At 64.8% G+C, this 26,959-nt stretch overlaps 1 protein-coding gene across 1 annotated transcript in view; it reads right to left on the bottom strand.

Moving 5' to 3' along the window:
• Prkcz (protein kinase C zeta) overlaps positions 1-25,816 on the bottom strand; it is a 102,355-nt gene extending 76,539 nt beyond the window's left edge. The window contains exons 1-4 of the mRNA XM_048350092.1: positions 25,608-25,816; positions 23,101-23,222; positions 22,411-22,500; positions 20,447-20,497 (exon numbers count right to left, since the gene is read on the bottom strand). Of these exons, the coding sequence (XP_048206049.1) occupies positions 20,447-20,497; positions 22,411-22,500; positions 23,101-23,222; positions 25,608-25,678 (334 nt within the window). The 5' untranslated portion in view covers positions 25,679-25,816. The remainder of the gene's footprint in view (positions 1-20,446; positions 20,498-22,410; positions 22,501-23,100; positions 23,223-25,607) is intronic.
• Positions 25,817-26,959: the final 1,143 nt, after the last annotated feature.

Raw genomic sequence — 26,959 nt, 5'->3', positions numbered from 1 at the left:
CGGCCCTGCAGACGCAGCGGGGGTGCCCGGGGTGCCCTCAGGACGCGGCCCTGCAGACGCAGCGGGGGTGCCCGGGGTGCCCTTGGGACGCGGCCCTGCAGACGCAGCGGGGGTGCTCAGGGGGCCCCCGCCCACCCCTCCCCCGCCCCCCGTCCTTAGGCACCAGGCAGGGATGGCCCCTCTGACGGCGTGCGTCCTGCTGTACACGGGGGTGAGGTGTGGGGTCCCAGGGTGTCCCCCGACCTTGTGGGGGAGGCCTTGCGCAGTGTGCACGCGGCGTGAGAGGCGGTCCTTCCACGCCCTCACCTCTCTGGCCCGTGACTCTGTCCAGTGACCATCAAGGGCCAGAGGCCCCGACCGGCACTGGCCGCCGCCCCCCCCGCGGGCACGCTCTGGGGCCGCGGCAGCGACACCGCCCCAGCCTTCCAGGCCCCGGGCCTCCTCCTCCATCGCGCCCACCCCGGCCCGGCGGCCCGGCGGCTTCACCCCCCGCGCTGTGCAGCTCCCTGGCGGAGCGCTTGCCTAGCACTCACTCCTGAGCCCCACGTTTGGTCCTCAGCGCCAACCACAAACACACAGACGGACACGGCCCACCACAGTAGTGCTGCTTAGGCAGGTGGTGCGTGTTAATTGTAAAGAGAACGCACAACTGCTTCTCAAGTTCCCACACTGACTGCTGCTGGATGAAGACCCCCTCTCTCCCTCCCTCCCCCCCTCCCCCCCTCTCTCTACCTCTTCAATCCTGGGCCTTGGACTCAGGGCCTGAGCACTGTCCCCGGCTTCCTTTTGCTCAAGGCTAGCACTCTGCCACCTGAGCCACAGCGCCTCTTCCGGCCTTTTCTGTGTATGTGGTGCTGAGGAATCGAACCCAGGGCCTCATGCAAGCAAGGTGAGCGCTCTACCGCGAGGCCACGTTCCCAGCCCCGGCCCTTGCACTTTGGAGGCACCCACTATGTGGCCCGTTCCCCGCCCAGTGGCGGTGCCGTCGCCTGGGGATCGGCCGGGCTCCGGCTCCGGCTCCGGGCTCCGAGACCGGCCTCGGCGGCACAGTGCCCCTCGGCAGCTTCACAGCCAAACACCCGCCACGCCAGAGCAGCCCGCCCGCCCGCCGCCGGCCCGTTCTGCGGGGCGAGGGCGAGTGTGCTCAGGACAGCAGGGGCCCGTGGCCCGCGGGCAGGGGCCCTCTTCCGGGCCGCCACGGCGGACGCGAGCGCGCACCCTCCGCGTCCGGTCCGGTCAGCGCCTGGCGCACCGGACGCCCTTCCGGGGAGGGCGGGATCCGGCCCGGGGGCAGGGCAAACGAGGCTGCCCTCGTCGGCCACCGGGGCGATCCGCCGTGCCCACGGAGCCCGCTCGCTCTCCTCGTCCTTCTCAGAGAGCCCGGCGCGGAAGGACGCCACCCGCTGGGACTGCGCGGCGAGGCGACCCTCCGCCCGCGCCCCTCGAATCCGGGAGGCAGACCGCAGCGACGCGACGCCCCTCGCCAGGGGCGCCCCAAGGCCACACGGCCCCCCGCGTCCCTGGGGTCCCCCTGGGCCAGCCCCAGCGGGCCCACGGGGCCCAGGACGGACGGGACGCGGGGGGGCCGCCCCGGGCCGGTCATGACGGAGCCGGCGGTCTCGCCGGGCCACGGGCCGCGCCTGCCCTGGAGCCCCGTGGGCGACGCCCGGGAGCCCGGGCGCCGGGGGGGCTCCGCGTCGGGCAACGGCTCCACAGGACGACCGGGGTGCTGAGCGGAGGGCGGCCCCGCTCCCGTCCACCCCGTCTCTCCATCAAGCTGCAGAGGCCACACAGCGCCCCAAGGACAAAGGCGGGGGGGGGCGTGTCCAGGCGCCCGCCAACCCCACGGGCAGGCCGCGCCGTGTGTGAGCCTCCGCGAGGGGCACGCGTCCACGCGGCCTCAACGCCCAGGTCTGCACACCCCACAGAGGGGCGTCCTCACAAACGAAGACAAAACGGCACGCACGCCACCCCGGGACCCGGACTGGGGGGGGGGGCAGGCCACGCCCCAGCCACCCAGTCTCTGCAGGGAGGGGCGAGGGGCGGCGGGGGGGGGGCGTTCCACATCTGGGGGGGGGGGCAGGCCACGCCTCAGCCACCCAGTCTCTGCAGGGAGGGGGGAGGAGCGGCAGGGGGGGCGTTCCACATCTGGGGGGGGGGCAGGCCACGCCCCAGCCACCCAGTCTCTGCAGGGAGGGGCGAGGGGCGGCGGGGGGGGGGGGGGCGTTCCACATCTCGGGGGGGGGGGGCAGGCCACGCCTCAGCCACCCAGTCTCTGCAGGGAGGGGGGAGGAGTGGCAGGGGGGGCGTTCCACATCTCGGGGGGGGGGCAGGCCACGCCCCAGCCACCCAGTCTCTGCAGGGAGGGGCAAGGGGCGGCGGGGGGGCGGTCCACATCTCGGGGGGGGGGCAGGCCACGCCTCAGCCACCCAGTCTCTGCAGGGAGGGGGGAGGAGCGGCAGGGGGGGCGTTCCACATCTGGGGGGGGCAGGCCACGCCTCAGCCACCCAGTCTCTGCAGGGAGGGGGGAGGGGCAGCGGGGGGCGTTCCGCATCTGGGGGGGGGAGGCCACGCCTCAGCCACCCAGTCTCTGCAGGGAGGGGGGAGGGGGGCAGCGGGGGGGCGTTCCGCATCTGGGGGGGGCAGGCCACGCCTCAGCCACCCAGTCTCTGCAGGGAGGGGGGAGGGGGCAGCGGGGGGGCGTTCCACATCTGGGGGGGCAGGCCACGCCTCAGCCACCCAGTCTCTGCAGGGAGGGGGGAGGGGGCAGCGGGGGGGCGTTCCGCATCTGGGGGGGGCAGGCCACGCCTCAGCCACCCAGTCTCTGCAGGGAGGGGGGAGGGGGCAGCGGGGGGGCATTCCGCATCTGGGGGGGGCAGGCCACGCCTCAGCCACCCAGTCTCTGCAGGGAGGGGGGAGGAGCGGCAGGGGGGGCGTTCCACATCTGGGGGGGGCAGGCCACGCCTCAGCCACCCAGTCTCTGCAGGGAGGGGGGAGGGGGCAGCGGGGGGGCGTTCCGCATCTGGGGGGGGGCAGGCCACGCCTCAGCCACCCAGTCTCTGCAGGGAGGGGGGAGGAGCGGCAGGGGGGGCGTTCCACATCTGGGGGGGGGCAGGCCACGCCTCAGCCACCCAGTCTCTGCAGAGAGGGGGGAGGGGGCAGCGGGGGGGGCGTTCCGCATCTGGGGGGGCAGGCCACGCCTCAGCCACCCAGTCTCTGCAGGGAGGGGCGAGGGGCGGCGGGGGGCGTTCCACATCTCGGGGGGGGGGCAGGCCACGCCTCAGCCACCCAGTCTCTGCAGGGAGGGGCGAGGGGCGGCGGGGGGGCGTTCCACATCTCGGGGGGGGGGGGGCAGGCCACGCCTCAGCCACCCAGTCTCTGCAGGGAGGGGGGAGGGGCGGCGGGGGGGTGTTCCGCATCTGGGGGGGGGAGGCCACGCCTCAGCCCGGGAGTGGACTGGCTGGTGCTTTGCACCCTCGGAACGATGACACGGCGTGGCAAGAGGGCCCTGGTCCCCAGGGTTTTCCTTCAGAACCTCGGGGTGCACACTTGCCACAGGAAGAGCAGAATCCAAGCCCACATCAAAAGCTGGGCGCCACAAAGGGCCGACACACAGAGCAGGCTCCTCCCTGGACACCACGCTGGAAACGAGCTGTGCCGCTGTGGGTGGGGATGGAGGGGGACTCGGAGAGCGCGAGGGAAGGGATGACTTTCTCCAAGAAGAAACGTACTCTCGACTGACTTACGTAACGGTAGCCCTTTTGTATATCCCCTTATAATAACAAAAATAATTGTAAAAAATTCTTCAGAACCTAAAAAAAAGAGAAGAGCTGGGCGTGGTATGCACACCTGTAATCCCAGCATCTGGGAAGCTCGGGCAATGGGGTCAAAAGTTCTAGGCCACCCTACGCCATGAGCCCTTGTCTACACAAAAAACAAAAATCAAAGCAAAAGAAACTGTATCACCATCAGAGGCAAGGCCATGGAGGAACAGGCCCGGGCAGGGGAGCCCGGGACTGACGTCAGAGAGCGAACGCTGGCCACACACGACGTCATCGAGAGGTCCGGGGGGAACCAGGAGGGAAACCAAGGGGCCCTGGCGAATGCAGGCTTCAGTCTGCTGATCAGCGCTGCTTCGTGAGTCCTAAGTAATGAGCCACATTAGTAGATGACACTGGTCACGAGGAAAGGTGTGCACACCATCTTCATCTCAACTCACACACAGGGATACTCCCAAAAGGCTCTTTTAAAAAGACACCATCTCGGGGCTGGGAATACGGCCTAATGGGTGGACTGCTTGCTTATCAGCATGCATGAAGCCCTGGGTTCGATTCCTCACCACCACATACACAGGAAAAGCCGGAAGAAGCGCTGTAGCTCAAGTGGCAGAGGGCTAGCCTCAAGCAAAAAGAAGCCAGGGACGGCACTCAGGCCCTGAGTTCAAGCCCCAAAACAAAACAGAACAAAAAAGGAGAGGCCTGGCCGGGCCACTCGGCCAGACGCGGTCTTCTCAGGACTCCCTGGATGGAATGCAGGGTGACGGCCAGGCCCCCAACACTGGAGTGTTGCCCCATACTGCTGGAGCCAGATGCAAGGGGAAAACAAACGGCCTGTCCTGTCCACCTCTGCCACGTCCTTCCCGTCCGGCTACGGGGGCTACGGAGCGGCCGGGTGGTGGAAGGCTGGCCGAGCGGGTGGGAAAGCTGGGTCTGAGAACCAGGGGAGGAGGGACTGACGGACCCACGACTCCACCTCCATTTCCTGCAGGAGTCCGCTCCAGGAAGGCGCGTCCTAGACGAATCCAGGTAGAGGGGCTGCACAAATACATCACCTCCCACGCCAACACATGCTGACACAACCGGGACAGCGCCGACAGGGGGCGGTGCGGGAGCTCACCCGGGAGCACATGACCAGGGACTCGAGGACTGGGCAGGAAGCGGGGGGCCCCGCAGGCTCCCACCCTTCATGAGGCGTCTCAGATGCCCCCACAGGGATGGGAGCGGGGACTCCCAGGAAGGGGCCGCCAGCCCGGGAGCCTCGCACCTGGAGCGGAGGCGAGGCGGCGCGAAGGGCCCCGGGAGGGGCAGGTGGGAAGGCGGCCTGCCTGCCAGCCAGCCAGCCGTCCTCCGCAGTACAGGCAGCCCCGCGGGGGGGGGGGGGGGTGCTGTGCTTCCCTCACCCATGTGGCCACGGCCGGTGCCAAGACCAGGACTGAGACCCGAGAACAAGGCCCGCGTGACAGCACAGGCGGCGGCGCGGACTGCAGAGCGGCGCGCGGTTTGGGGAAGTGTCCTGACCCCCCGTGCTCAGGCACTGCTCCCGCCGGTGGCTCCCGCCTGCAACCCCGGCACTCGGGGGGCTGAGGGCTGAGTGAGGATCCCCGTAGGGGCCAGTCCGGCAGGACAGTCGGCGAGACGCTCATCTTCAATGAGCTACGCAGCAAGGGTCAGAAGCAGCGCTGTGGCTCAGTGCTAGCGTGTCAGCCGCCTTCAGCAAAAGAAGCTCAAGGTCAGCACCCAGGCCCGGAGTTCAAACCCCGGGACCGGCAAAAAATACATACAAAAAAGAAAAACCAGGCACCAGTAGCTCACACCTGTAATCCTACTCAGAAGACTGAGATCCTGAAGGATTGTGGTTTGTGACCAGCCTAGACAGAAACACTTGTGAGATTCCATCTCCAAAATAACCAGCAAAAAGTGAGATTGGAGGCATGGCTCAAGAGGTAGAAAGCCAGGTTGGGGATGTGGCTTAGTGGCTAGAGTGCTTGCCTTGTATACATGAAGCCCTGGGTTCGATTCCCCAGCACCACATATACAGAAAACGGCCAGAGGTGGCGCTGTGGCTCAGGTGGCAGAGTGCTAGCCTTGAGCAAAAAGAAGCCGGGGACAGTGCTCAGGCCCTGAGTCCAAGGCCCGGGACTGGCCACAAGAGGTAGAAAGCCAACTGAACCAGCAAGGTAAGAAAGTATGAAGCCCTGAATTCAAACACAGATGAGAAAAGAAAAAAAAGGAATTTGGGAGAAACTCAAGGCTGAGACAGGAGGCTCAGGAGATCAAGGCCGGCCCGGGCTGAACAGTGAGATCTTGTCTCAAAAATAAGGCAACAGCCAGGTGCCAGTGGCTCACACCTGTAATTCTACCTATTCAGGAGGCTGAAATCTGAGAATCACAGTTCTAAGGCAAGCCGGGCAGGGCAAGTCTGAGAGACTCTCGTCTCTAATTAACCACAAAAGGCCACAAGTGAAGCTATGACTCAAGGGCAGAGCACTGGCCTTGACCAAAAAGCTCAGAGACAGCGCGCCCAGGTCGAGTTCAAGCCCCAATATCAGCACATACACATACATATACATACACACACACACACACACACACACACACACACACACGAAACTCAGAAAAAAACAAAGATCTCTTGGGATGTCACAATAAAACCCTTCTTGTACTAACATATGCTAAAAAAAAAAAAAGAAAAAGAAAAACTTTTTTAAAAGGTAAGCACAGGGCTGGAAATATGGCCCAGTGGCAAGAGTGCTTGTCTTGTATACTAGAAGTCCTAGGTTCAATTCCTCAGCACCACATACATAGAAAAAGCCAGAAGTGGCGCTGTGGCTCAGGTGGCAGAGTGCTAGCCTTGAGCAAAAGGAAACCAGGGACAGTGCTCAGGCCCTGAGTTCAAGCCCCAGGACTGGCCAAAAAAGAAAAAAAAGAAAAAAAAAAGGTAAGAACAGGTGACCAAGTTAAGAAAGGTTAGAAGCCAGGCACTGATGGCTCACGCCTGTAATCCTAAACTACTCAGGAAGCTGAGATCCGAGAATCCAGGTTCAAAGCCAGACCTGGCAGGAAAGTCTGTGAGACTCTTATCTCCAATTAACCACCAAAACCCGGAAGTGGCACTGTGGCTCCAAGTGCTGGAGTGCTAGCCTTGGGTGACAGAGCTCAGGGACAGCGCGTAGGCCCTATGACCAACCGAAACATGGCTCAAGCGGTAGAGCAGCAGCCCGACATGTACTGGGCTCAGAGTTTAATCCTAGTACTTCCAAAACAGAAAAAGTAACCAGATGAAGTTCCAGAAGGACAACAGAAGGGAAACAGACTACAAAGCTCCCCACAAAGAGAAGGAAAACTGGGAGAACAAGGGAAAGGGTGACATTGTCCAGGAGGAAATGTGCTCTACCTCATTTATGTAATTGGAACCCCTCCAGATCACCTTCAGTAACAATAAAAAATGGTTTTAAGAAAAGTTCCCAGGGGCTTAGCAGTAGAGTGCTCGCCTTGCTTGCATGAAGCCCTGGGTTCGATTCCTCAGTACCTCATACACAGAAAAACCTGGAAATGGTGCTGTGGCTCAAGTGGCAGAGTGCTAGGCTTGAGCAAAAAGAAGCCAGGGACAGTGCTCAGGCCCTGAGTCCAAGGCCCAGGACTGAACTAAAAAAAAAAAAAAAAAAAAAAAAAACAGTTCCTAGCAAGAGACCAAAAATCTCACATGACAGGACATTACCAGGGGTGGGAATGTGGCCTAGTGGTGGAGTGCTCGCCCTGGGTTCGATTCCCCAGCACCACATATACAGAAAATGGCCAGAAGGGGCACTGTGGCTCAGGTGGTAGAGTGCTAGCCTTGAGCAAAACAGCTTGAGGGCAGTGTCCACACCCCAAATTCAAGCCCTGGAACCAGCACCCCCCCCCAAAAAAAGAGAGAAATCAAGCAAAAGGCTCAAGTGCTCAATCACACTGACACATGTAGGAAACACGAGGGCTTAGGGGACCACACGTTCTGCACCTAGATGACTGTCATCATCGGGAGGGCGGCAGCAGAATCAGGATGTTTCTCAGCGGGCCTCTGGAGGGCTTCCTCGGAGGGTGGTCCGGAGGAGGGCATGGTACACAGGACCTTGGTACATGGGAACGCTCGCCAGACCTAGGGGAATGTTTCCAGGTCCCGACCCAGGAGGGAGCAGACAGGGCCCCAGGGAGGCTTTCCAAGCTGAGAAAGACGTCTCCGAATGGAGACCAAGTCAGGACCGGTACTGGGATGGAGGAAAACCCGAAGTTGTACTCAATAGGGTACAGACACAGTGTGGCCCGGGTACGCTTTTATACTCTGCAATAACACAGACGCGCCATGACTGAACAGTACATGGAACACGGCTCTACGGGGAGGGCAGGGGGGGAGAGCTCGCATGGCCTGGGAGAGAGAAGCACCGTCCTAAGACAGAAAAGCACTAACGTGTTCCACTGGAACCAGGAAATAAACACCAAGGAGATCCGCCACAGAGGAAGCAGTTCCGCTGTGGGCCGATTCAACACCTTAAAACAGAAATGCAGGCCCAGATGAACTCGGGGGGCTGAGACCGCTCGGACTGCAGTTCAAGGGCAGCCTGGGCAGAACGGTCATTCCCCTTCTCAACCAAGCGCTCAGGTTGGGGGTCTTGCCTGTCACCCCCGCGGCTCGAGGGCCGAACGTAAATGGATCACGCCAGAGCAGAAAAAGAGACCCCATCTCACAAAAGGGGAGCAGAACACCGGCGGGTCAGGGGTAGGAGCGCCTGCCTAGCAACCACAAGGCCTGAGTTCAAAGACCCCGTACTCTCACAGCACAAGAAAAAAGAAGCAAGGGCTCTTCCTAGTCCTAAGTTTTCTTTTTCTGGCAGATACCTCCAGGTTTCTCTTATTCTTTAATATTTAGGCAGTACGGGTGTTTGAACTCGGGCATCTTTTCACCCAGTCCTCTTCTGCTTCTCTAGTTGTCTGGCGGGTCTCAATCCTCCCAGCCACACCGCCTGCACAGCCGAGGTGACGGGCGTACAGGTGTGCACAGCCGAGGTGGCGGGCGTACAGGTGTGCGCAGAGCGTAGGTTTTCCTAAGCGTTACTCCACGCCTAAAGTATGTCCACATGCTTATCTAAAATATAAACACAGAAGCTAGGTGCCAGTAGCCCCCCCAGCCCCCCAACCCGGAATCCTCCAACTGGATCACAGTGTGAGCCTAGACCAGGCAGAGCAGCTCACAGGACCCCTCCTCAAGCGAGAGCTGGGCATGGTGTCCCATCATCCCAGCTGCGACAGGAGGCTACAACGGGCAGGCGGTGACCCAGTCCTGAGCCTGGGGAGGGAACCCAGAGCCTGTCAGACACATAACCAGGGGAAAGAAAGCACCCGTCTAGCAGGAGGCCCCACGTTAAATAAACACATAAATAAACACATGAAAAGCACGCACAGCGTGAACTTGACACGCCCTCACTCGACACTAAGGGTGGTTTCCTGACCAGGATGAGACACGGCCCCGCTTCCGGGGCCTCAACCCCAGGCTCGCCACGATCCGGTTCGTGGCGTAAAGTAAGGGCCACCAAGGCCCGGCTGACCCGGGCGGCCAGGGGCGGACGGCGGCGGCGGCGAGACCCCACCCCGCCCTCTGGGCCCGCGGACAGGGAAGGCCGCTCTTCATCTATCTGGAAATCAGATCTTTATAAACAAGAGAGAGGCCAAAGTCAAAGTCTGAGAAGACACTCGGCCAAGATAGAGTCACAGTCCCTCCCAGCTCCCAGCGTGAGGAGCGGCGTGAGGAGCGGCGTGAGGAGCGGCGTGAGGAACGGCGTGAGGAACGGCGTGAGTGCCCGGGAAAGGAGCGTGGCCACGCTGAACGGCACGCTCCGTCCGGGCCCCGTCAGCCTGGGGCTCCCTTCCTGGCGACCCACGGTCACCTGGGGAGCCCTCCTCCGTCCCTAAACACATGGGGGCGGGGAGACACCAGGTGCCCCCCATCACCTTACTACTAAATGCACTTCCAACCCCGGACGAGGGGTTGGTCGCGAGGGCAGAGAGCTCGGCCGCCCCTTCCTTCAGGGGCGACGCTCCGGGCTCGGCCCCACACCGGCCCCTTGGCGCGAAGCCCGGCCGGCTCCAGGCCGACCAAGGGCGCCCGCGAGCCCCGGCCTCAGACGACCGTCGGTCCCACCCGGAGGAGCGGGCACGGCGCGGGCGAAGGCGGGGTGACTCCGGGAGGCGGGGAGCCGGGTCAGGCGCCCTCGCGCACCAGGCCGCGCCGCCGCCGAGCCAGAGGGAGGTGGCCCGGCGGCCACGGGACCGCGGCCAGCTCTGACATCCCTCCCGTGCCCCCCCAGGGCTGGCCGGGGTTCCCCGGAGCCCCCGGAGCCGCAGCCTCGCCGGCCCAAGACGGAGCGGGTGCTCGAGGTCAGAGCCGGCAGGCGGCACCCGCGGCTCCTTGCGTAACGGCCGGCGGAGGGCCTGGGGGTGACCGCCGCGGCTGGGACGGGGCGCGGGGAACACGGTCCCGTGCACACGGGGCCGGGGCGCAAACAGAGGGCGAGGCCCCGGCCCTCGGCCCGCACGCACCCGGGACGGCCCGGGAAGAGGGGCCGGGTCGTGGCTCCGACTGCGCACTACCCTGCCGGGGCCCTGGGCCCAGAGGCCACCGGCAGGTTCCGGAGCCCTCACGTCGAGGCGCCCCCCAGACCCGCACCACCCGTGGGCCCACGGTGCGGAAGGGAAGGGCCCCAGCGCCCCGATTCCCCACCAACCATGACACAGCTCGTTTCTCCTGAGCAGCCTAGCCAGACGCCTCGGAAGGCGGTGCTTCCCGACCTCCCACCCACACCGGGCCGTCGCTCCAGGACCCCCAAACCAACAAGCCCCCGGCCCCCTCGGCCGCCCGGCGCCGGCCGTCCCGGCCCTGGGGGGGGGAGCAGAAGGCTGGCCCTTCGGGTTTGCCTTTTTTTTTTTCCTTCTTACAAAAATACCCGGCAAAATGGATGTCAGAAAAGCAGTCCCGGTCCACATCCCCGCCAGACTGCGCAGCCCCAGATCCGCCTGCGTCTACCTCCGGCCATGTCAGCGCCGGGCGCGGGTTCCAGAGCCCGCTCCCGCCGACACCCAGGCCCCGCACGAGCCCCGGGCCGCCAGGCCAAGCCTGAGCTCGGAGCCCAGGGCGGCGCTGGTTTGTGAGAACAGGTGCGGGCGGTGGGAGCGTGGGCCCGGCCAGCCAGGTCCCCGGCCCTCGCCCCCCCCCGCCCCCCCGCCCCCCCCACCCCCCCACCCCCGCACCCTCCACCGTGGGGCCCCACCGAGCCCATCTGCCCGCTTGCGGCAATGCAGAATGAAAAGCACGGGCTGCAGGCAGGCGCTCCGCTCCGCCCGCCCGCCCGCCCGCCCGCCCGCCCGCGACACTCACACCCGCGCTCGCTCGGAACAGCCCAGCCTTGGCAACACTCCTGGTAGCCAGCAGTCCCCGGGGCCGGGCCGGCGGGGACCGGGGCTTCCCGGGGCTCGGCGGCGGCCGCGTCAGCCGCCCGGCCGGGCCCATCGTCCCCCACGCCCGCGCCAGCCCCGGACTCGGCACGACGCTCCGCACCTTACGCTTCGGGGAAAATCTGTCGCCCCAGCACACAACAGCCGCTGCGCGAGCTTCCCCCGCGTCCCCCGAGCCGCGGCAGCCGCGGGGACATCCGTGCCACCCGCAGACCCCGGCAGGGGCGCCGGCCGGCACACGCCCGCAGCCCTCCGCCGGCGCGGCGCTCGCCCACTCACCGGCTTCCTCCTCCTGCCTCCCCGGCCCCGGGTCCTTTATGCTCGGTGGGAGGGCAGGGCGGTGGGCGTGCACGGAGGCATTTTCTGTCCCTTTAACCGCCGATGCGGCGGCGGCGGCGGGCTGGAGGCCGACAATAGGCAGGGTGGACCGCGGGCAGGGCGGGCAGGGCGTGCTGGGGCGGCGACGGCCGGGGAGCGGACATCTAACGGGAGGCTGGCTGGCCGGCTCCCCGCCTCTCACATCCCTGCCTCCGCAGGTCTCCGGGCCGGGTGGTACCCGGCTCCCCCGGGAGAGCGCAGCCGGCAGCGAGGCACGAGCTAAAACACGGCATGGATGCCCGGGAGCTGACGTCACACGACAACAAGCGTCCCCGCACCGCACCGGAGCCGGAGCGCGCGCGCCGGGCCGGACGCGGGGGGGGGGGGGGGGGGGGGGGGGGGGGGGGGGGGGGGAGGCCAGGCTCAGCAGACGCCAAAGGCCCCGTCCGGGCGTGAGCCCAGCTGACCGGGTCCCGCCCACAGGCTCGGGCTGAGGCAGACCAAGACGGCCGCGGTGGGGGGCGAGCGACCCGTGACCCGCGACCCGGACCGGGGCCGGGAGGGGCGAGGGCCTGGCGGCTCGGCAGACCCGGTGGCCCGGGGGTCTCCCACTGGGGCTTCACCCTGGGCTCCGGGCCAGCAGGGGCCGGAGCAGGAAAGACTAGCTCCCCAAGGAGCCGGGGGTCCCCAGCTGGCCCGGAAGGGCCAGTGGGGGTGCCGGGCACACAGAGTGAGCCCGGGCACCTGCCCAGCTCTAATGCACACGGAGGAGGGAGCCCCTCGGGGGCCCACCGGACACCCCAGAGAGCCTGCGTGGAGGGAGGCCTCATGCCTCCTCGGTGGGCACCGCAGGTGACAAGGGACGTCACCCCCCCCCCCCACTACATAGCAACCGGGAGGCGGGACGGGCACTGGGCGCACATCCTTCCCTGTGCCTTCTTGGGCCGCCATCCCCCCTTCCCCGCAGGGCCCTTCCCACCATCCCCCCATCCCCCCCATCCCCCTTCCCCGCACGGCCCTTCCCAGGCCCACGACTGGCATGGGAAACCAGACGGGAGGCAGAGCCACGCGGACCGCGGCCTGGCGCCCTCCAGAGGCCCTCAGCCGGCCAGCGGGGACCCGGCCTCCCGGGACCCTCACCGGGGGCCCTGGGGCGATTCACCGCAGCCAAGCTCCCGTCCCTCCGTCCGCGCTGCCTCACCAGCCCGGGCCCCCTTCTCCACCCGCACCCCACTCCCTCTGCCTGCTGACCACCCAGGCTTCCCGGGGGCCGCGGCGGGGGAGGCCCCGCCCCTGAGGACCTCCGGACCGGATCGGACCGGACGGCGCCGCGGGCCAGGCCACAGTTAAACCATAGAAACCCAGCTGGACTCCCACGTCGGTGGCTGTCTGCGTGCGTGGCATGCATTCGAGGCCAAAGCTCTGGGTTCGGAGTCTAGCTCCTTCCGTCACTCGCTGAAGTCACCTCCAGGGCGGAGCTTCTTCCTCCGGCCACTGAACACTTGAACACAGGGCATTTCATGAAGTGTGAGCTCGAAGACACAGTGCTTAACAGTGCCATTCCAATGCAGAGACAGAGTCTTGGCACCTGGTCCTCTAAACTAACAAGCAAAATTGTTCCTATACTATTACTTGAAGAAAACAAAAACAATTTTTTGTGTCACAATGGTGTTAACTCAGAGCCTTGCGCCTGCTAGGCAGGCACTATCCCTCTTGAGCCACAGCCCCAAGCATTTTGCTTTAATAATTTTGGGGGGTTGGGGTCTTAGACTTATAGCCATGCTGGCCTAGACTAAAATCATCCTATGTTTACAACTATTTTGCATCCTATTTGACACGTGAAATGACAGGCAAATGCCACCGTGCCCAGTATTGACTGAGATAGGGTCTCATCAGCTTTCTGCCTAGGCTGGTCTTGAACCATGATACTCCTGAGCTCCACTTCTCAAGTAGCTGGGATTCTATAACAATATTTTAAGACATTAAAAAAAGCATGTGAGGGGCTGGAAATACGGCTTAGCAGTAGAGCGCTCACCTAGCATGCATGAAGCCCTGGGTTCCATTGCTCAGCACCACATCAACAGAAAAGGCCAGAAGTGGCGCTGTGGCTCAAGTGGCAGAGTGCTAGCCTTGAGCAAAAAAAAGCCAGTGCTCAGACCCTGAGTCCAAGGCCCAGGACTGGCAAAAAAAAAAAAGTATGTGTGTGTGTGTGTGAATGTGTGTGTGTGTTCAAGTAGAAATGTACTCATTCCCTTACTTATGTAACTGTAACCCCTCTGAAGGGGGTTAAAAAATTAACTTGAAAAAATTAAAAAATGAAATGAAATTTTTTAAAAATATGAAACACAAGCTGGGCACTGGAGGCTCACAACTGTATTTCTAGCTACTTGCAGGATCTGAGGATTGCAGCTCAATCTTGCCAGCCTGGGCAAGATAGTTCGTGACACTAATCTCCAATTAGCCCAAAAAGTTAGAAGTGAACTGTGGCTCAAGTGGCAGAGTGCTAGCCTTGAGCAAAATAGCTCAGGGACAGTGCCCAGACCCTAAGTTCAAGCCCCAGGACTAGCAAAAAAAAAAAAAAAAATCAGTTTCCATAGTAAAAAAGAAAAAAAAAATTTTGCCAGTCCTGGGCCTTGGACTCAGGGCCTGGGCACTGTCCCTGGCTTCTTTTTGCTCAAGGCTAGCACTCTGCCACTTGAGCCACAGTGCCACTTCTGGCCGTTTTCTGTATATGTGGTGCTAGGGAATCGAACGCAGGGCTTCACGTATACAAGGTGAGCACTCTTGCCACTAGGCCATATCCCCAGCCCCACAGTAAAGTTTTATTGAAACCTGGCCACATAGTCATCAAGATGTAATCTACAATGGCAGCTACAGGTGATAACAGAGTTCATGTCCACAATCCCTCATACCTGGCTAGCGCTTCACCAGAAAGGTCTGAAGGGCTCTGACTAGACTATAAAATCACAAAGAGCCATCAGATCTACATTGGGTTCAACAGTAAACACGGGGTTTTCCTGAGTCTAATGTAAAAATAAACACATGTGATTAGCTTTCCACCCCTGCTACTGTCCTTCAGCCAATTTCTCTCTTCTAATCCATCCTAAAATACCCAGCTTTGGAGAACTCTAGAAAACGTGGCTGGACTGGTAGACTGCTAATTTTGTTGGAAGCCTATTTTAGGCAGGAAAGTAGCTTTTCTAGCTTGCTGCAAATAATGAGGCAAAGCTGAATGAAACTGTTATTTTTAACAAAACAATGGACATACCTATAAATACTGGGGACTCACTATGAAGCTGGCTGGAAGGGTTCCATAGTAACCGTCTACCCAAGCCTCCAGCTGCCAGCCCTGGCCAGGCACAGGCACCGAGCCCTAGCGCCCCGCCAGCCCGCCCAGATGCAGTCCCGGACCAGCTCCGCTCGCCTCACCTCAGTCGGTAGGTTTTCAGTGGGAGCACTGACCCCGCGCTGGCCTCCCTGGGCCCTGACTGACCCCGCGCTGGCCTCCGTGGGCCCTGACTGACCCCGCGCTGGCCTCCGTGGGCCCTGACTGACCCCGCGCTGGCCTCCCTGGGCCCTGACTGACCCCGCGCTGGCCTCCCTGGGCACTGACCCCGCGCTGGCCTCCCTGGGCCCTGACTGACCCCGCGCTGGCCTCCCTGGGCCCTGACTGACCCCGCGCTGGCCTCCCTGGGCCCTGACCCCGCGCTGGCCTCCCTGGACCCTGACTGACCCCGCGCTGGCCTCCCTGGGCCCTGACTGACCCCGCGCTGGCCTCCCTGGGCCCTGACTGACCCCGCGCTGGCCTCCCTGGGCCCTGACTGACCCCGCGCTGGCCTCCCTGGACACTGACTGACCCCGCGCTGGCCTCCCTGGGCCCTGACTGACCCCGCGCTGGCCTCCCTGGGCCCTGACCCCACGCTGGCCTCCCTGGGCCCTGACTGACCCCGCGCTGGCCTCCCTGGGCCCTGACTGACCCTGCGCTGGCTTCCCTGGGCCCTGACTGACCCCGCGCTGGCCTCCCTGGGCCCTGACTGACCCCGCACTGGCCTCCCTGGGCACTGACCCCGCGCTGGCCTCCCTGGGCACTGACTGACCCCGCGCTGGCCTCCCTGGGCCCTGACTGACCCCGCGCTGGCCTCCCTGGGCCCTGACCCCGCGCTGGCCTCCGTGGGCACTGACCCCGCGCTGGCCTCCCTGGGCCCTGACCCCGCGCTGGCCTCCCTGGGCCCTGACTGACCCCGCGCTGGCCTCCCTGGGCCCTGACTGACCCCGCGCTGGCCTCCCTGGGCCCTGACCCCGCGCTGGCCTCCCTGGGCCCTGACTGACCCCGCGCTGGCCTCCCTGGGCCCTGACTGACCCCGCGCTGGCCTCCCTGGGCCCTGACCCCACGCTGCCTCCCTGGGCCCTGACTGACCCCCGCGCTGGCCTCCCTGGGCCCTGACCCCGCGCTGGCCTCCCCAAGCACGGAGCAGGCCCCAGTCCCTTCTAAATGCCACCACCACCTCCCTCTCGATCAAAGGGCAATCTGTGCGGCCACACTACACAGGAGTGGATCAAAACTGTGGTGCCTACAGACAATAGAACTCTACACGCGATTGGAAATGATGAAATAATGGCATTCTCAGGGAAATGGACGGGTCTAGAACAAATCATGTTGAGCAAGACAAGCCTAGAACACAGAGGCCAACAGCGCACTGCACACACCGTCCCCCTGATGTGTGGGTGTTAGAAATGAATAACGAAGAGACACGACAAAGAAAGCAGGACCCACGGTGCCAATTCATAGGGAGACCAAAAAAAGGTCAGTCTCGGGAGAAACACACCCAAAATTAAACCCCAAACACTAACAAACACTAACTCACATGTACGTAAACTCCTATGTACATAAATTAATATCCAGGCTGTAAAGAATTCCAGAGATAAGGAAGCCAAAGACGTCTTTGTAACTAGCATTAGAGGATTTAAAGGACCCCACACCCTTTACCTCCCGGAAGGTGTGTGTAAGCATGTGCGCATCTGAGAGGAGCTGGGAGAAGGTACAGAATGAATGGGAGATGGGGAGGGGGGACAGTAGAGGGGCCCAACAGCCGCAATGGACCCTGATGACAAGAATCCACGCACGCAACTCAAGGGCAGCAGGGAGGAGGAGAAGCAAAAGGAAAGAAACGTGTATGCGTGCATCACCCCATCTGGAAGGAATCGTTTTACAGTTAACAGTCATAAAGGCCATAAGCACTGTAGACCAGAGTGACAATGAACGTCAAGGTAAGATTTTTTATTTTTGGTTCTTGAAAAAATAATGAAGAAAGCAGGGGGAAGGTTGAGGGGCTGGGGGGAGGGGGTAAGGAGGGAGCAAAACGAGGAAGGGGGTAACAAGTATGACAAGAAACGTATATGTCTTCACTACCCTAAGTATTTAACTGTAACCCCTCTGCATATCACCCTGATGATATAAAAAAAAAGGGGGGCAATCTGTGGGAAATAACATGGAAGTTCTTCAAAAACTGCCAACGTCCCAGCAGTCCTAGGCCTAGGTGGCAAGGAAAGCAGGGTGCAGAAGAGATCAGACACACATCGACCGCAGCTGAAATGCGGTCGGGGCACCCGTGCCACGCAGAGGCAGACGTCAAGACGGAGCCGGGGCGCAGCCACGCAGCCTCACGACGATGGAGCTTCCGCCACGAGCCAGGACACGGATGACCCACGAGGACACCCCGGCGTCCAGTGACACGACACGGACGACCCACGAGGACACCCCGGCGTCCAGTGACACGACACGGATGACCCACGAGGACACCCCGGCGTCCAGTGACACGACACGGATGACCCACGAGGACACCCCGGCGTCCAGTGACACGACACCGGATGACCCATGAGGACACCCCGGCGTCCAGTGACATGACACGGACGACCCACGAGGACACCCCGGCGTCCAGTGACACGACACGGACGACCCACGAGGACACCCCGGCGTCCAGTGACACGACACGGATGACCCACGAGGACACCCCGGCGTCCAGTGACACGACACGGATGACCCACGAGGACACCCCGGCGTCCAGTGACACAAGCCGGCCCCCGACGCTACACAAGTCCACTGGCGGGCCGCCGGGGAAGGCCGAGCCCAGAGAGAGCACGGGGACGTGGGGGTGAAAAGGATCACAGGGTGACCGGCCCGAGGGCCGCGCGATTCCACGAGCACACGCGGGGCCGCGAGGCTTCCACGAGCTGCTCGGGAGGCTGAATCCTAACCCCAGCTCAAGGCGAGCTAGGGCAGGAAAAGTCTAACCAGCAAAAAACCGGAAGTGGATGTGCGGCTCAAGTGGCAGAGCTCTACCATTGAGCACAAAAGCTCAGGGACTGCTCAGGCCCTGAGTTCAAGCCCCAGAATTGGCACACGCACACACTCACACACAGCAAGAATACCGCGCGTACTGATCGGCATGGTGGTACCCATGGGTGACTGCGGTGCTCGGGAGGCTGGCACAGGAGCACAACGAGTCTGAGGTCAGCCCGGGGTATGTGGGAAACACTGTCTCAAAAAGAAACACGTTAGATGGTAAATTTTGTTAGGGGATTTTTTTAACAGAATTTTACACGTCAGAAAACCAGAGTCACCAAGTGCCGACCCGGCTACAATGCGAAGGAGGCCTGGGAAGACGCTGCTGCGTGAAGAGGCGGGTCCAAAAGGCCACCATGCCCGGGGCAGACACCAGGCCGCCTGGCGGTGACCCAACTGCCCACCCCAGGGAGCCCGAGGCAGGATGCGGGGCAGGAAGAGCAGGGCTGCGGGACGAGGAACCTCCAGGAGGCGGTCCTGAGGAGCGTGTCTGGGTAGAGCCGGTGGGGACTTGGTGACATGAACACACACAGGTGACCGGACAGCTTGCTCCAGCAGCTGAAACAGTCCGTGTGAAGTGCACAAAATTAAAAGGAGGCTGATTAGACTGCCTGGCGGGTTTTCTGCTGCGACCAAGGCTTGCCAGCCGGGCCCCAGCAAGAGGCTCCATGACGTAACAGCCTTCCAGTGCCCACCACTCAGTGCCCCTCCAGTGCCCCTCCAGTGCCCCTCGGCCCAGCCCACCGTCTTCCCGACATGACACTAGGGAAGCTCAAGAAGGGGCAGACCTCCTCACCGGGGACCCCAACACAAGGACACCTCCTCACCGGGGACCCCAACACAAGGAGACCTCCTCACCGGGGACCCCAACACAAGGAGACCTCCTCACCGGGGACCCCAACACAAGGAGACCTCCTCACCGGGGACCCCAACACAAGGACACCTCCTCACTCCTCACAGGGCACCCCAACACAAGGACACCTCCTCACCGGGGACCCCAACACAAGGAGACCTCCTCACTCCTCACGAAGACCTCGTCACTGGCTCTGAGCAGAGCCACCAGCACGAGCGCTGCACGCGCAGCAGACACGCAGAGCAGCCGTGGGTGCTCAGGTGGCCAAGCAGGGCCTGAGTGTGAACACCAGCCGGTCGCAGACCTCCACTGCAAGGCCACACACAGAGGCCTGGCAGCCGGCGGAGTGACGTGGGCCTGGCGCTCTCCCACCCCAGGGGGAAGGCCGCCCAGACGAGCGGACGCGACCCTGGCCTACCCCCCGATCCCTCAGCGCTGCCCCAGCACCCGATCCTTGAGCTCTGCAAAGGCTCTATGGAAAGTTCCGGCAACAGCGAGCGGCTGACAGAGCTGGATCCCCGGTGGTATCTGAGACCTGCTCAGCCCCCCACGGTCCGTCCGCCAGGTGATGTGGGCTCGCTGGCGTCCCCCGCCCCGCCCCGCCCCGCCGCTCCATCTGCAGAGCCCTGACTGGGCTGCAACGGCGCGGCGAGCCCCGCAGCGACGGGGAGGAGGGCGAGGAGCCAAGACCCACGAGCCCTCCGGCTGCCTCCCCGTGCCGGGCTCCGGCCCTGGAACCAGAAAGCCAGGCGACCAGCCAGCCCCGTCACGAAACCCAGGCCCCCTTACGCACCGCGTGCGCGTTCACTCAAAAAGAAGAAGGCAGGCGGGCAGGGGACACCCACAGCTGCTGACAAATGCGAGGTCAAGACGCACAGCAGACCGGCCCGACGCCATCTTCCTCCGGAGTGCCTACCTCCGGCTATCCGTTCCTGTGCCCCGCGAGGACGCTCCTTCCAGGCACGTGGGCTTCCCTGGCCGGGGCGCCGCACAGAGAGGGGCGCTGGGACGCTGCCCACCGGGGCAGCCCTGGAGGGGAGCAGGGCCTCGAAGCCCACTGCGCCCAGCCCCCCCGGAAGGCTGCCCGGGGGCGATGAGCCCTGGGCTCTACACCCGGGGGCCCGCCCCAGCCTGCACCTCGGACCCCCAGCACCGCAGCGACGGGCCGGCTCTGCCCGGTGGAGACGGGGCGACGCGCGGACCCCGCGCTCCCGCCGGTCCCACGGCCTCGGGCCTCCCCTCGCTGCGCCGGCTGTCCAGAAAGCTCCTAGCCAGGGCGCCCCAGGACAAGGCCAAGTGAGAACGGAGCTGCCCTGGGGGAGGCCACCGCTCCTGGGCCAGGAAACCCAGCGGCCGGGACCAGGCAGAGGGCCGATGGACGGTCAGACGCACGGTCGACACCCAGCTCCTCCCGACCGGGCTTCTCCCTCTGAGAGCGGGTCAAGCGCTTCCTCCCGTCCCCTCACGCCCCCCACATGGCCGCACCCGCCCGTCCCCGCCACAGTGAAAACTGTCCTTCAGTGACGGCGGGCCCGGGTCCCCCCCCCCCCCCCCGGGGCTAGACACTGCCCAGGGCAGATACCGCAGGCCACCATCCCCCGCTCGTCTGCCTCCCCGGTCAGAGGGTTCTACCGTGGCAAGCAAGGTGTGTAAATAAAATGGCGTACTCACTGTCTTCTCCAGGGCAGGGCATGCCCGGCTGCTCGGGGGTGCTCGGGAAAACTGGAGGGAGAGGGAAAAGGAAGGCAAGAGGGTTAGTGTCCTCCACTGCTTCCTAATCCCAGCCGCTCAGGAGGCGGAGGTCTGAGGACCCAGGTGGAAGCCAGCCCAGCCTAGGAAAGCCCAGGAGACTCTTGCCTCCAATAGCCTACCAAAGAGCCAGGGAAGCTGTGGCTCAAGCCACAGAGCTGCGGCCTTGAGCAAAAGCAGCTCAGGGAAACACCTAGGCGGTGCCCTCAAGCCCCAGGACAAGGAAAACACAGAACAGGAGAAAAGAAACTTAGCTAAAACAAATTCCTTCCTACCCTGGATAACAAAGTGATTAAAGGCAAGATAAGTGTGCTAGGCAACACAATAAGAAAGTGGACTGGATTAGGATTTAAATGCAGAACCATATTTATATAAAGAGATCAAGAACTGGGTGTTAGCTGGTGCGGTGGCTCACACCTGTAATCCTCACGCCTGTCATCCTAGCTACCCAGGAGGCTGAGATCTGAGGATCACAGATCAAAGCCAGCCCGGGCGGAAAAGTCCATGAGACTCTCATCTCCAATAAATTAGTCAGAAAAAGCTTGAAATGGCGCTGTGTCTCAAGTGGTAGAGTGCTAGCCTTGAACAAAAGAAGCCAGGGACAGTGCTCAGGCCCAGAGTCCAAGCTCAAGGACCAGGAAAGAGAGAGGGAGGTGGGGGGGGGGGGAGGGAGAGAGGGAGGGAGGGAGGGAGGAAGGAAGGAAGGAAGGAAGGAAGGAAGGAAGGAAGGAAGGAAGGAAGGAATTGGGCATTTCAGCTGGGCACTTGGCTCAGGCCTGGAAGCCTCGCTACTCCCAGGAGGCTGAGATCTGAGGATTGTGGCTCAATGCCTGCCTGGGCAGAAAAGTCCGTGAGACTCTTCTCCAATTAAACGTCAGAAAACCAGAAGTGGTGCAGTGGCTCAAAGAGGTAGAGTACCAGCCTTGAGCCAAAGAGCTCAGGGGCAGTGCCCAGGCCCCACAACCAACAAAAATAAATACATACATATGTACATACATACATAAAAAGAAATTGGGGGGCTGGGAATATGGCCTAGTGGTAGAGTGCTTGCCTCATATACATGAAGCCCTGGGTTCGATTCCCCAGCACCACATATGTAGAAAAAGCCAGAAGTGGTGCTGTGGCTCAAGTGGCAGAGTGCTAGCCTTGAGCAAAAGGAAGCCAGGGACAGTGCTCAGGCCCTGAGTCCAAGCCCCAGGACTGGCAACAATAAATAGTTAATTTAAAAAATATGAAAATAAGTCGGGTATTTTAGCCAACTAGCCCAGGGTCAATGAAAACGAGATTCAAAAGAAAACTGTAGATAGTTTTGAGGTCCAGTCCCATCTCTGTCTCAGCAACCTGGACTCAAACCTGGGGAAAGCAGCCAGCGGAGCCAGGCGCGAAGTCGCTAGCCAACCACAGTTCCCCAATGTGCACCTGTGAGCCCCACAGACACTGGGGGGCAGGAGCAAAAGGAAAGACCAGCAGCCTACAAATGAAATCCCCCACCAGTGACAGGCAGCTCTGAGCTCACAAGGGGAGGGCAGCTGAGCAGGCGGGGGGGGGCCTGGGCTCCTCCCCACACGGGACACGAAGCTAAGGCAGGCTGAGCACGCAGGCCAGACGCCGCGCACACCACAGGCCAACTCAGACCTCTCTGAGACCCCTAACGAATGTCCCGGGGGTGGGGGAGCGGACACCCCAAATGATAACCGTCCCTGGGAAACGAGGGGGAGGAGGACCCAGGGCAGACCCTGTCCCCCCCACCCCCGGAGGGTGGGGCAGAGTCACCATCCATACTCCTGAGCTCTGGGGCACCGGGAGGCTGCGTCAGTCTGACCGGCGGCGGGGGCGCAGGCCCCAGGGCCAGCAGGGTTCCCGGGTACCCGGCGGCCGGCACTCACCGTGAATGACGAGCCCTTCCTCCCTGTGCTGACAGGCCAGGCGGAAGGCCTCCTCGAGCTCCATCTGCGAGGACACCGTGCAGGGGTCGCCTGGGGAGAGACACCGGCAGCGTGGCCCACGGCCCAGGCCCACGGGCCGCGCACGCCCCGCGCTTCGCCCGCAGGGCTGGGGGGCAGTCTCACGGCTCGTGCCCGGAGCCCCGGAACGGCCCTCCAGACCAAGCTGCGGCCCAGCCGAGTCCAGAGCCTCGGGTGGCCAGGGAACGGCGTGCCGGCCCCCCCCCCCGTGCCCCCCGGAGCTCAGATCTGCAGCCCGCGCCCCCAAGAGCTGCCCCAGCACGGGAAGGAGCCCTCCTTTGTGGAGGGGCCCCCACGCGGACCGGGGACATTCCCAGCCTTCTGGGCAGTACAGGACAAAGGAGGACGCAGAGCCAGCCCCCCCCCCCCCCCCGGGCAGCGGCCACCCGCGCTCCCCTCTCCACGGTGCCGTTAGCCCACCAGCGCCCGCCCGCCGCGGTCCTTCCCGACGGGCCGGGGACACGAGGAGGCCCGGGGAGGGGAAGGCCCCGCGCAGCGTGGGCCTCTGCAGGGCTCACCACCAGCGCCCGCCCGAGGCGGGGACCTCCAGCCCCCCGTCCACCCGGAGCCCGCTCCCCCTCCGCCACAGCCCGGCCCTGAGCCCCGCGCTACCTTCGCTGTCCACCCACTTGAGGGTGAGAGGGTGCTGCGGGCCCAGGCCGCACATGTCCCGGACTTCCCCGCAGAGCTCGCCGAAGGTCACCGCGGCCCCCACGCTGGTGATCAGGATGTCCCTGGGCAAAGAGGACACCGTGTCCCTCACCAAGTCACAGGTCAGTCACACCAAACACAGCTGGCCGGCGAATAGGCCCCCCGGCATCAGGGCGGGAACCCACCCTTCTCGGGGCGACACGGAGCCACGGCCCCGTGGTGGGCGCGCCGGGATGCGCCCTCTAGTGGAGGCCAGCGGCTGCGCCGGCGGGCCTGCCCGACGCCAGATGGGAGGGAGATAAGCCGCAAGGTGACCCCGGTGGACAGAGCCCGGCGGCTGGAGTGCCTGACCCCACTGAGGTACGAGGACCTGGCCAGAGCCGGCACAGGAGGCTCACGCCTGGCACCCCAGCTCCTCAGAGGAATGAGATCTGAGGCCCGCCTGCGGCGCCAAGCCAGCTCCGGCAGGAAAGTCCACACGCGCTACCTGGCTCCCGTGACAGAGCATTCGCCTGGAGCAAAAAGAGCTCAGGACAGCACCCCGGGCGAGAGTTTGAGCCCCAGGACTGGCAAAAAATAAAATGAAATGAAAAGAACCTGGCCAAGCCTCTCCCCAGATCCCCAGGTGCCAACCGAGGCACACCACCCCGGGAGGCGCTTCGGGGGTGGAAGCACGAGCTCAGGTAACGGTCCCTTCCCCTGGGAGGGATGGCGCGGGGGAACTCCAAGCCTTCGCAGAAAGCCTCTGCATTCTATCCTTTCATCTTGACCTCAAAGTGGGAGGGTGCCCCAGGGGTTCCCAGCGGGACCCTCGCTGAGGGGGTCATGGCCAGGCGAGGCTCACTCAGGACGCCGGTCATCCTAGCTACTCAGGAGGCTGAGGCCTGAGGATCCCAGCTCAAAGCCAGTCCAGGCAGGAAAGTCCGTGAGGCTCTTGTCTCCAATTAACCACCAGAACACCAGAAGCGGTGCCCTGGCTCAAGTGCTAGCCTCGAGCTGAGGAGCTCAGGCCCAGAGTTCAAGCCCAACAACCTGCCAAAACAAAAACAAACAAACAAAAAACCCCAGCCTGCCAGCAAGCACAGACCAATGCCTGAGGCTCTTGCCCCCAGTTACCCAGCTGGAGGTGTGTCTCAAGTGGTAGAGGGCCAGCCAGGAGTGGAAAAGCCTGAGCACATCTGACAGGCCCTGAGTGTAGGCTGCACACGTGCACACACACACGCACATGCATGAGCATAGTTGCACGTGCACATACAAGCACACATACACACACACTAGGGGAAAACACAACAGCAGTATCACAAGTCCCAGAAAATCGGGGACCTAAAACTGAGCTGGGAGCCCTGTGCCTTCTCCACAAACACCACTCAAATTCCTGAGTGGCCATGGGGGGGGGGGGGGGTCAGCTTCGACCTTAAGCCTCAGGCCTGCGGAGAACAGGCAGGGGAGGTGCCCTCGCGCCCCCTTCTGCAGACTTCCAGGTGTACCGGGTGAACAGGCCTGGCGGTGACCCAGCAACTCCCTGGGAGACGGCGCCCCAGCCCAGCCCCCCGGGTAGAATTTCACAGCTTTCAATGGCTGAGGGCCCTGGCCACGCAGCTCCGGCCGGAGGCTCCCGGCGGCGGCGGCGGGGGCATGGCAGGAGCCTCCTCCTCAGTGGAGGGCAGAGGGAAGGAGGTGGAGAGGGAGAAGGACCGGGCGGAAGAAGGGAGATGAGGGGAGGGGGCTCCACTCCGCGGGAGCCGGGGTGCCCGGGTTGAGGTACACAGCCGGGGACCAAAGCCAGGGCCGGGCGGGCAGGAGGCGCAGCGCCCCCGGCACCGGACACTTCTCCCTCCCCAGGCCCCGGGGGAGGCCGCAGGGCGCGCGCCCGCCCATCCCGGCCCCGGTGGGCGTTCCCCGCACTCTCCTCCCCGGGGCGGCGGGAGGAGAGACCGGACGGCCCCCGGCCCCGGATCGCCTCCCCTCCCCGGGGCCGCCTCGGCCCGCCAGGGTCGGGAGCGGCTCCGCCGGGAGCGGGCGGCCCCGGAGGGCCGGGAGCGGGGCTCGAGGCGGCGCCCCGGGAGGGCCCGGCTCACCGCCGGCCCCGCGCCTCCGCCCCGCGGGGGGACCCTCGACCCCTGACACCCCTGACCGGGGAGCGCCCAGGTCCCCGCTCGGGCTCGGGGAAGGAGGCGGGCGGCGCGCGCCCGTCCCGGCCGGGACACGGCCCGCCGCTCCGCCGGAGGCGCCCACCGGGCCGGGGCGGCTCCCTCCCCGGGGCGCGCCGCCCGCCCTCCGGCCGCCCCGGCTCCGCCCGCCGCGCAGAGCCTCCCCCCCCCCCCGCGGCCCGCGCCCGCTCCGGGGCGCCACCCCGGGGGGCCCGCCGGCCTCGGCACCGCGCCCGAAGCGCCCCCCCCCCCCCAGCGCGCGGGCCCCGCCGCCCCGCCCGCCCCGCCTCGCGCCCCGCCGTCGGGCCCCGCGCTCACCCGCAGTAGTGCGCCTTCAGGCGGACGCGGACGCCGCTCCCGTCCATGCCGGGGCCCGTCCTGCCCGGCATGGCGCCTGCGCCGGCCGCCGTCAGCGCCGCGCCCCGGGCGCTCGGGCCCTGGCGCGGGCCGCGGGGCGGGAGGGCGGCGCGGGGCGGGAGGGCGGCGGGCGCGGGACCGACGGCGCCGGGCCCCGCCAACTCCGCGGAACTCGGCCTCGGGCGGGGCGGGGCGGGCGGCGTCGGGACGGGGCTGGCGGGGGGCGGCGTCGGGACGGGGCCGGCGGGGCCGCCCGCAGCCGACCCACGGGGCGGCGGCCCCGCACCTGCGGCCAATGAGGGCGAGGCGGGCGGCGCCGGGCCAATCCCGGGCGCGCGGCCGCCGCCCAATGGCGCGCGGGGCGGACACCTGTCGGGCGGGGCCCGGACACCTGGGGCCAATGGCGGCGCGCGCCGCGCGGCTCTGCCCGGCAACCCCCGGCCCCGGCGCCGCCCGCGCCCCGCCGACGCCGCGACGGCAGCCCGCGCCCCGCGACGGGGCCCGCTGCGCCCGGGGGGGGGCCGGGGGGGGACGGAGGACCGGGCCGGGGCCCCGACGCCGGGTGCCCTGCCGCGCTGCCCGCCCGCCCTCCCCGCCTCCCCGGCCTCCTCCCCCGCCGCCCGCCCCGGCAGGACCCAGGAACCCGGGCTTCCGAGGGCCGCGGGCTCCCGCTCCGTCGGCTCCGCTTCGCCTCCCGCTGGTGCTGCGGGCCGTAGGTTCCCCCGCCCCCCTCCCCTCCGCCCTCCGCCCCCCTCCCCTCCGCCCCCTCCCCTCCTCCCCGCCCCCTCCCCTCCCCCCCCGCCCCGCGCGCCCTCCCCCTCCGCCCCCCTCCCCTCCGCCCCCCCTCCCCTCCGCCCCCCTCCCCTTCGCCCCCTCCCCTCCTCCCCGCCCCCTCCCCTCCGCCCCCCTCCCCTCCCCTCCGCCCCCCTCCCCTCCTCCCCGCCCCCCTCCCCTCCCCCCCCTCCGCCCCGCGCGCCCTCCTGTGCCGTCTGATGGCCGCGTCTGTGAGCGCAGCTCTCGGTGCCCAGGCTGGGGGCTGGCGAGCTCCAGGCCAGCGGCCCGTCTCCGTTCACGGACACCCTGCCCACCTGGCCACGTCTGTGCTCGGCCCGACCTCCTGCCCAGGCTGCCCCAGCCCCCCCCCCGCCCCCCCCCCCGTCGCGTTCTCCGGAGCAGCCAGGCCCCACCCCCTCGAGGTACGGCCGTGTGGGGCTGGCTTACTTGGGGTGGGGTCTGGCTGTGTGTAACTGGGGTCCCCCGTTCGTAGCCCCCCGAGTACAGGGATTGCGGGCATCAGCCGGTAACCAGACTTT

The sequence above is a fragment of the Perognathus longimembris genome, chromosome 7 (assembly GCF_023159225.1).
Source record: "Perognathus longimembris pacificus isolate PPM17 chromosome 7, ASM2315922v1, whole genome shotgun sequence".
NCBI lineage: Eukaryota > Metazoa > Chordata > Mammalia > Rodentia > Heteromyidae > Perognathus > Perognathus longimembris.
The sequence above is the reverse complement of the archived record's forward strand: the minus strand, read 5'-3'. Positions and strand labels throughout refer to the sequence as shown.